Source organism: Mastomys coucha, unplaced genomic scaffold, assembly GCF_008632895.1.
Source record: "Mastomys coucha isolate ucsf_1 unplaced genomic scaffold, UCSF_Mcou_1 pScaffold20, whole genome shotgun sequence".
In the NCBI taxonomy this organism is placed as follows: domain Eukaryota; kingdom Metazoa; phylum Chordata; class Mammalia; order Rodentia; family Muridae; genus Mastomys; species Mastomys coucha.
In genome coordinates this window covers 117548758-117558661 of record NW_022196903.1, presented here as the reverse complement: position 1 = coordinate 117558661, position 9904 = coordinate 117548758, and the positions used below count along the sequence as shown (strand labels likewise).

Below are 9904 nucleotides of genomic sequence, written 5' to 3'. Positions count from 1 at the left end.
TGCCTCCCAAGTGCTGGGATTAAAGGCGTGGGCCACTACCGCCCAGTTAGAAAGCCAGTGTTTTAATACTCTTCAATCCACAGAGCTTAAGGAGAGAAAGCAGAAAACTAGGCTGGAGTTCAGTTCCCAGCACCTTACCACAGTTTTCTTTTCTTTCTTGTGACACAGGGTTTCTCAGCATAGCCTTGGCAGTGCCAGAAAACTCACACTGTAGACCAGGCTGGCCTCAAACTCAGAGACATCCCTGCCTCTGCCTGAGTGCTGGGGTTAAATGTGTGTACTGCCACCACCACGGGGCAGCACCACTGATTTCTTTAAACTTATCTTTTATTATTTTTAATTCTGTGTACTTGTGTGTGGGCTTGTGCAGGTGAGAGCAAGCGCTGGCAGAGGCCAGATGTGCCAGATCCCCCTAGACCTGGGCTTACAGGCAGTTGTGAGCCACCCATGATGTGGGTGCTGGGGACAGAACTCGCGTCCTCTGGAAGCACTCTTAACCTCTGAGCTACCTCTCTAGCCCTAATTTTGTTTGATTTTCTTCCGTTCTTCTGGGCAGGTACTGGGCAGTCCAGGTTGGGCTCACAAGTGCTGTGTAGGAAAGGGTGACCTTGAACTCACGCTGTCCCTGCCTCCACTCCCAAGAGCTGGAGTTACAGGCTAAGACCATTGCAAGGAAAACGTATTTACCAGCAACACATACTTTCCATGCCAGGCCAGCCGTCGCAGTTTGTATTTACATGTATATATTTAACCCATGCCTAGAAATGGCAGCCTAGATAGACATGTAATTGGGTTAGGAATGCAGTTCAGTAGTATAGGCCTTGCCTAGCATGAGGTAGGTCCTGAGTTTAACTCCCAGCACTTCGAAAAAGGAGGAGGAGGAGGAGGAAGAGGAGGGGGGGGACGACCCAGAATTGATTTGAAAATGAGAAATCCTACCAATGACCAGAGGAAGCAGCACACGTTTGATGGGGAAGGAGGCCATGGGAATGATCGAATGGATAGGCCAGAAGGCTTGGAAACGAATGGGGCTGCTGTTCCAGGTACTTATTATTACTCTGATTATGTGTCGCCATGGCAGAGGATAAAAGGAGGAGGGTGCGACGTGGGGAAGATGATTTCCTAGTCAAGCTTACTTTTGTGACAGCGCATAGCAGTGCCAGGCGGTATTTGATGTCAGCACACAGAAGGCAATTCCAAGTCCTAATTCCAACCTTACTGGCACTTAACAGGCCGACTTGACAATGTATTGCTACCCATCTTAGACTTCCAGTACACAGATGAGAAAGCAGCAGAGGTCCTCCTACCTAATGAACAGTAAGCATTTTTAATTGCCAATCCCAACGCCAACAAACTAGGTCAGAAGCAAGATTCAAAGAGTCACAAGCTCAAAGCTGCGGTGGTACATAAAGCCGGAGATATGGGATGCTGATAAATATGGGTAATGTTTGAGTGACTCCGTATGGAGCCAACCACAGAACTCAAGGTCCCTCCACCTCTAAAATCTTAGGATCCAACCAAGGAAGAGGAAAACCTTTATGAGAGGAAAGATCACCCTGGTATGATAAGAAATAAGAATAGTATTAGCTGAGGTTGTTTCAATACATATTAAAGCTCGAGCCATCAGGACGACTGGACTCACACCCTCTGGCAATATTATGTGTCAATGTCTCTACAGACTCCAGAATAAATTCCAAATTTCTTTCTGGAACTTAAACTCTTCCCAGACCAATCGTTTCAAACTTTTTTTTTTTTTTTAAATAAGGTCTCAAACCATTAGCCCAGACTCAAACTCACAGTTCTCTTGCCTTAGTCCCAGGGTGCTGAGCTGCATAGGCATAAGCCACCACACCTAATTTATCTCCAACTTCCTACAGTTCTGATCTGTTAACGCTCTACTTATGCCTTGCAGCCTTTCCTCATCCTCCCTCCCTCACGTTAAAGTTATACAGCCTTCCCCAAAAGTTAACGACTTAAAATGTCCCGAATCGAGTCTACGATCTCTGATCTTGACCTACGAATTTTTACTGGACTTTACAGCAATCCTATGCTAAGCACAGCCGTCTTCGTTTCATAAGAGAATTAGATGGCAGCGCGGTTAAGTGGCTGGCCTGGGGGTCCTGTCGTTGGTGAGTGGCGACAAGAGTGGGTTGAATTCCTTTAACTTCAAAGACCACACTTTTTCCATCATACCATGCTACCTCATGTATTCAAAAACCTCGAAGAGTGTTTTTTTTTTTAAAAGTCCATAAAATACATATATAATATGTAATACAGCTTGTTGCGACATAAATTCAGGTACATCGCATCCTTTGAACCATATGAGCAATAGTCACTCGGAACAAGCATGGGGTTTTTAAGGTTGTCAATACTACTATTTCCCAAGCCCAGCATAAGAACGTATTCCAGGGTCAATGACAGGTGGGCGGCTAAGGGAGAAAGCAATATGGTACAAGAAAATACTAGAAAGAGGACAGGAAAGAGATGAAAGTACACTAGACGCCGGCAATGCACAAAAAAGACCGAGAAGACATAAGTATGGAATATCGGGCAGGGGAGGCCCTACGGGCTAAAATATCCTAAGTTCGAGGGCCTATGCCTATCGTACGGAGAGCGCATGATGGGGGCTGTTAATAACAGATAAGCAGTACTCATGGCCAGAGTCGAACTCTCGAGAGTCACAGATAGACCTAGGTCGCGAGGGCACGGTCCGGCATATCGATGACAAGGCGGGAGGTGACTGGGGAGCCAAAGGGCACAGCATGGGCCAAAGGGAATGCGAAGAGGTTCAGAGGGTACGGCCCCCCAGACTCCAAGACTTGTCCTTCCTCCGATAGCTGGCTGGTGTGCTTGAGGACTTACACCCGCACCCCCGAGCCCCTCTAGGCGGTTCGGGGTAGATAGGCAGGTCCTGTCCCCAGTCCCCATTCTGCCTATTTCCCTGGGACTCCACGAGGGGGCAGAGGCAGGCAGGAGGGTCCTTACCCAGGAAGATGGAGAAGATGAGCCGCAGCGCCTGTTCCGACGCGCCCAGAGACGTCGCCAACTTGTGAAGGCTCAGATCCCCGACACCCGGCCACAGCCCCCGCATCTGCTCCAGCGTCTCTCCCACGTCCCCGTCCGCTGTAGACGCCATCTTAACTGCGGGCGCCCCCCGGGGACCCCCAGCTCCGCGCCCCGAATGTGGGCAGAACGCGGTGGCTTCACCCCCAATTCCGGCCGGGGGCCCGCCCACGGCGTGCGCATTGGCTGCGGGCCCGCCCAGAGCCTCTGGACCCACCCGATTATTGGTCGAGCCAGCCGGGGGCGGGGCCGAGCGCAGCAAGGTAGGAAGAGGGCGGGGCCGAGCGTTTGTAAGGCAAAGGTGACTCCGGTGAGGAAGGGAACCGGGTCGGGCCGGCGGGGCGGGGCTTGCGATCACGACCCTGCTGCTATTGGAGCAGGCGGGAGCGCGAGGCGAGGTGACACTACAACTCGGTCCGGACGGCTCCGGGAAGCAGTGGGTCGGCCGGGTGTCCGGCCGGCTTGCTCGCTGCCTTCCCATTGGTTGAGACAGGAGCAGGCGAGAGTCGGGGCGGGCGGGGGGGGTGTGTGTGGGGGCGTCACCAGACCGCGAGGTTACTTTCGGTCGCCGGCGCTGGGGTTACTGGGGCATGTAACGGAGCGGCGCGAATGTCTGCTACCGCCCCGCGAGCGCCCCCTAACGGTGCCTCCTGCGGGGGTGGATTCCTGCATCCCTAACCCTTTCCCGAAGGGTCTGGGGGAGCCCAGGGGCCCAAGAACACTTTTTGACCCTTACATGCTACGTAGCCCTTCCCATTAAGGGTCCCTTTCGGTTGCTCAAGTACTGGGGCTCGAACCCGGTCCGCGTGCACGCTTTCCCGCCGGAGCTACAACCCTAGCCTTAGTCCTAGGCAGAGTTCCCTTTCTATAGTAAAACGCGACCTCCTCTCCGGAGGCAATGAAATTAGGATATGCCTATTTATATTAAAAAGAGCCTATTTAACACTTGCCGTTTTAATTAACAATTAGGCTAGTTTTGTCACAGCTTAAGTAATGTATGTTCCTGAGGAAAGTTCAAACACTAGAGGCATGAAGCAAAGTATGAGTCCTTTCCTCCTATGCAGTCTCACTTCCCACCGATGACCCCAGGGAAAGTGACAGCCGATCGGGCTGTGTGACAGAGGGATTCACAAGTTCTTGTCATAACGAGTTCAGCTATGGCTTACACTTCCATGGCATTTTATACTTTTTCCATCACCCCCTGCCATTTTTTTTTTTAAACTGAGGAATTGAACCTAGGTTTTACACGTGCTAAGGAAGGCATTCAACCACTGAGCTGTCTCCTGCCTTTTCATATGTCCTTTTATCTTTACTTAAAAGCATATTTTACATTTATTTATGTATATGTTGGGGGAGGGCTAGTTTTTGCCACAGAACACACATGAAGGTCAGAAGACAACTTGTAGGAGTCCGGTCTGTGGATTCTGGGGCTCGACCTGAGGCCGGCAGGCTCGGCAGGCTTGGTGGCAAGTGCTATATAACGAGCTTAGCTATCTCTCTGGCCCGCAATTATTTTAATTAATTACATTTTAACTTAAAATGTAATTTATTTTTAACTATAGGATTGTGCCTCTGTGGATAGTGTGTAGATGAAGATTTCCTGTCCCCAGTGTCTTGAGTGTGACAGGCAGTTGTAAACCGTGGGATATGGGTGCTGGGAATTGAATGCAGGCCCTCTGCAAGAGCAATATTCTCTCTTAACCATTGAGACGGCCCTCCAGCACTGCCATTATTTTTAAATATGAAATGCTTCACGCCTACTGAAAAGTAGACTACAACCTCCCTAGATTAGGAAAAGGCTGACCTAGACCAGTGGCTCTCAGCCAAATGCTGCAACCCTTTAATACATTTCCTCCTGTGTGGTGTCCTCCCACAACTCTAAAATTACATTTGTTGCTACTTCATAATTGTAATTTTGCTACTGTTAGGAATCATCATGCAGCCGGGCAGTGGTGGGGCACGCCTTTAATCTCAGCACTTGGGAGGCAGAGGCAGGCAGATTTCTGAGTTCGAGGCCAGCCTGGTCTACAGAGTGAGTTCCAGGACAGCCAGGGATATACAGAGAAAACCTGTCTCGAAAACAAAACAAAACAAACAAAAAGAACTGGTGAGTTGTGTAGAGAGGGGTTACATACTCTATAGAAATAACTGGTAGAACTGAGAGTGTCCTTCACCGCCGCCACCGCTGCTGCCACCACCACCGCCACCACCACCACCACCACCGCCACCTTCTCCTCCTCCTCTTTTTCTTATTTGTTTCACTCTTGGCAGTGCACCTTTTCTGATGCACCAAAATTTCCTTTACCTCTGTAGACAGCGGTGCCCTTATCTCCCCAGAGCTGCCTGTGGTGTGCACTCCACCTCTCTCCCAGTTCCTCGCCCACAGCCGATAGGCAGGGCTGTTCTTTGATTTGGTAGTGAAAGACCCCCAAAGGGAGACCCTCACTCAAGTCTCAGGAAGGTGCACACCCAAAGAAACACGAGAGACCGGCTTGATGCAAAAGCACAGTTTTAATGGCGGAGCTCCGGGCCGTCTCCCAAACTCTCGCAGGAGATGGGAAATCGACCACGAGGCTCAGGGGTTAGGGGCTTATATAGGAAAAAGGTCTGAGGGAACAAAGGAATCAGGGTGGCTATACATGATTGGTTATTTTAAATGTAGTTTGTGCAGATTAAAGTTGAAAATTCCTAAAAAGGGGAGTGAAAAAGGAGTGCTATTCAAGGTTCCTAGTTGACCTTTAGCTAATCTAAGAGGACCAGGTGGCCCATTACTCAGTGTCCGCTCGGGCACATCCCAGATGCCTGCGCCATATGGCCCAGGGACCCATACACACAAATAAAAATAAAAATAAATCTTAAAATTAATAAAACTAGGGCTGGAGAGATGGCACAGAGGTGAAGAGCACTGACCGCCCTTCGGGAGGTCCTGAGTTCAATTCCCAGCAACCACATGGTGGCTCACAACCATTTGTAATGAGATCTGACACCATCTTCTGGAGTGTCTGACAGCTGCAGTGTACTCATATACATAAAATAAATAAATCTTAAAAAAATTTAATAAAACTAGAGCTTGTCATCATGGCATAAATTCTGCAGTTCAAGCAGTGGTGAAATAGAGGCTAAAGGGCCAGCCTGGGCTACACACAGTTGATACAGAAAAAAGCAAACCAGGCTCATGTACAGGCCTTAGGCAGGATGAGTTCTGTGAGTTCCAGGCCAGCCTGGGCTACTCAGGGACATTCTACATACAACAACAACAACAACAACATCAACAACAACAACAGATATATACATTCATCTAAGCATGGTGAAGAAGGAGAAGGAAAGGAAGGAATGAAGGAAGGAAGGAGTAATGGGGGACAGAAAGTAGGGAGAAAGATTGAGATAGAGGGCGAGAGGGAGGGGAGGGGAAGGAAGAGGGGAGGAGACGGAGAGGGGAGAGAGAGGGGGAGAGAGGAAGGAGAGAGGGAGAGAGAGAGACCAAGCCTGGTTTTATATGATGCTGGCAATCGAATCTAGGACTTTATAAATCTTGCGCAAGCAGCCTACAAACTGAGCTACAGTTCTGTGCTCCACTTCAGGATTTAGTCATCTCCAACAGGTCCAACCTGAGAGAGTCTCCTGCAGCCCACACTGGCCTAGAACTCAATATACTGTGGCCCAGAATGACCTCGAACTTGTGGTCCTTAAGTCTCTATGTCTTCCTCACTGCAGGATTACTGGCCTGTAACACCATGTCTGGTTGGTGGTGAGGACTGGACCAGAGGCTTCCTGTATGTGAGGCAAGCACCCTGTCAAATGAGCCACATCTTCAGCCTCCAGCCTCTTAATATGAGCACACTGACCATTACACGTCAACATATGAGTCTCGGGGAACACATTTAAACCGAAGGACGTCGTCTCAACTGACCCTTTGTTCTCCGGTGTCATCTTCAGGGGCTTACATCCTGGAAGACTCCTCTCCCTCTTTCTCTCAAGTTACCACCTCCTTCTTATCCTCCCTATCAGACTTCTGAAACACAATCTCCGGGACGGGACAGCTGTTCTCTGGTTTCCGTATGTGTCCTCTGCTTCCTTGTGGTTAGGCCAGGTAACGAGTTCTGGCCGTGACTGTAAGCAAGATTAAAGTGTATTGTTTCTAAGCCAAGCTTATGGTAAAGGGTCAGTGTGCTTCCTCCTTTCTGTCTCCTCTCACCTTACAAAAGCCACCTGTTCTGTGAGGCGCAGCTGTAAGAGGGACAAAGCACCCAGCTGGCATCAGACTTATCTTGAACCACAAATAAACCTTTAGGGTTTTAAAACCCCAGAGTTCAAGGTTACTGCTTAAGTTACCTAATACGCATGACTCTGTTTTTCTTTGGTTCGGATGCAGGGTCTCATGTAGTTCAGGCTGGCTTCAACTGAACTACATGAACTACATGTAGCCCAGGATAGCCATGAACTCCTGATCCTCCTGCATTTGCCTCCCAAATGCCAGCATCACCATCCCTGGCATTAAAGAAAAATACTTTTTGAGACAGGTTCTTTGAAGTCACTCGGTAGACCAGGCTGATCTCATATTTGCAGGGATCCCTTTGCCTCAGCCTCTTGAGGGGTACGAATATAGGCCTGCAGCACCATGCCTGGCTACCCACTCTTCTATCTTCTTAAGAAATGTGTGCGTGTGCCCAAATGTATGAATGTATGTTTGTGTATATGTGTGTGTGTGTGTGTGAGACAAGAGTTGAAATCTGAGTCCTTATACATTCTTTAGGGATGAGCTCTACTCTAAACAATATCTAAGCTCATTCAAATTATTATATTTTATTTACTGATCATATTTGCTTATATGCTGGCATGCATATGCATACCCCAGCACATAGATGGGAGGCCAGAGGACGACTGGCAGATGCCAGTTTTTTTCCCTTCCATCACGCGGGTCCCGGGGATTGAACTGAGTTTGTTAGGCGTGGCAGCAAGCGCCTTTACCTGCAGCCTCTGTTATTTTTTTTTTTCTTCATAGGATGTATTTCTAGATGAAATGAGCAAACCTGCTCAGCGCTATTCCATGCCGTGTAAACACTAGAGTAGATGTAGGAGCCTACGGTAGCTGGGCTTTTAACCCCTCACAGGATGAAAATGCTTCAAGTCTAAAGTCCCCTATTTTGGCCTTTAAAGTCAGAGCCAGCTGCTTTATCATCTGAGGGGAGGAGCCAGCAGAATTCTACTTGTCTAAGCTGTTAGATTTACAGAAAGCAGATGTCTTAGGGTTTCTATTGCTGTGATTAAAAAAAACCCACACACAACAAAGAAAAAAAATCATCATGATCAAATGCAATGTGGGTTGGGGAAGGAAGGTCTTATTTCAGTTTGCATGTCTTGGTGACATTTTGTCACAAAGAGAGTCAGAGCAAGAGCTGGTACAGAGGCCATGGAGGGATGCTGCCTACTGGCTTGCTCCTCATGGGTTGCTCAGCCTGCTTTCTTATAGCACCCAGGACCCCCTGCCCAAGAGTAGTATCATCCACAGTGAACGGGCTCTGACTCTCTCTATTTTTTTTTAATCACTGCATGTAATATCTTTACTCTTGCCTTTATTTTTTTTAAAAGATTTATTTATTAATTATATGTAAGTATACTGTAGCTGTCTTCAGATACTTTTTCTTCTTGCTCTGACCCCACTCGCTCGCTGTAGCTGTCTTCAGACACATCAGAAGAGGGCATCAGATCTCATTACGGATGGTTGTGAGCTGCCATGTGGTTGCTGGGATTTGAATTCATGACCTTCCGAAGAGCAGTCGGTGCTCTTAACCACTGAGCCATCTCTCCAGCCCCGCCTTTATTTATTTATTTATTTATTTATTTATTTATACTCCAGATTTTATTCCCCACCAACCCCTGTCCATCCTCCCCACCCCCTGTCTCCAAGAGGATGTCCCCACTGCCATCCCCACCCCACCTAACCTGTAAACTCCCTGGGGCCTCCCTCTCACTCCCTCTTTAACTAAGACAAAGCCCTATGGGTTTATCTACTAGCCAAGAATTCCCTGTGTCAGCTTGAGACAAAACTAGCTGGCTGTGAGACATCATGTGGCTGCTGGGAATTGAACTCAGGACCTCTGCTTGCTCTGGCCCCGCTCGCTCCCAGGTAATACACTGTAGCTGTCAGACACACCAGAAGAGGGCATCATCTTTGCCATACAGGAACTTCTTTACTAAGTGAGACCCCCATCTGTGGATTGCTGGTCTTCCTACAACACAGTAATCCTACTCAGATGCCTATACAGTCCAGACCTGTGCCTATAGGCTGAGGGAGGGACACTCGCTGCTAGGTCCCCCAGCAGTTGCAGAGTTTCGGGTCTTATGTCGAGGTCCTCCTTTGACTATTAGGAGTTGAGTGTTATGCAGACTGAGAGATAAAGGTCCAGTTTTATTTTATTGTGTGTTGAAATCCAGATTTCCCAGCAGCATTTGTTGAAGATCCTGTCTTCTCTTCAGCGTAGCTATTGGTCCCTAGTAGGAATCAGGTGTCTGTCTACGCATGGACGAGTATCAGAGTGGCCTCGTGCTTCCTCTGATTTCACGTCTGCTTTTGTTCCAGCGCCACAGTGTTTTTAGTACGATGACTCTGAAGTCTGATGTGGTGACTCCTCCAAAGCATTCTTTTAGTCTAAGATTGCTTTGGCCAGCTCCCACCTTTTGTGTTGCATGTAAAATTTGAGATTGGTTTTTCCTATGTCTTTGAAAAGAGACCCTGAAACTGCTTCTGGGATTGCACTGAATCTGTAGATTGTTCTCAGTAGGATGGTAGGGCGCTTTCACAATCTTTTTTTTTTTTTTTTTTTTTTTTTTTTTTTTTTTT

General features: G+C 48.2%; 1 protein-coding gene across 1 annotated transcript in view; it reads right to left on the bottom strand.

Moving 5' to 3' along the window:
- The window catches only part of Lpcat3 (lysophosphatidylcholine acyltransferase 3), a 37463-nt gene extending 34059 nt beyond the window's left edge, over nt 1-3404 (bottom strand). Inside the window, exon 1 of the mRNA XM_031383346.1 lies at nt 2986-3404. Within this exon, the coding sequence (XP_031239206.1) occupies nt 2986-3136 (151 nt within the window). The 5' untranslated portion in view covers nt 3137-3404. The remainder of the gene's footprint in view (nt 1-2985) is intronic.
- Between the last annotated feature and the right edge of the window lie 6500 nt (nt 3405-9904).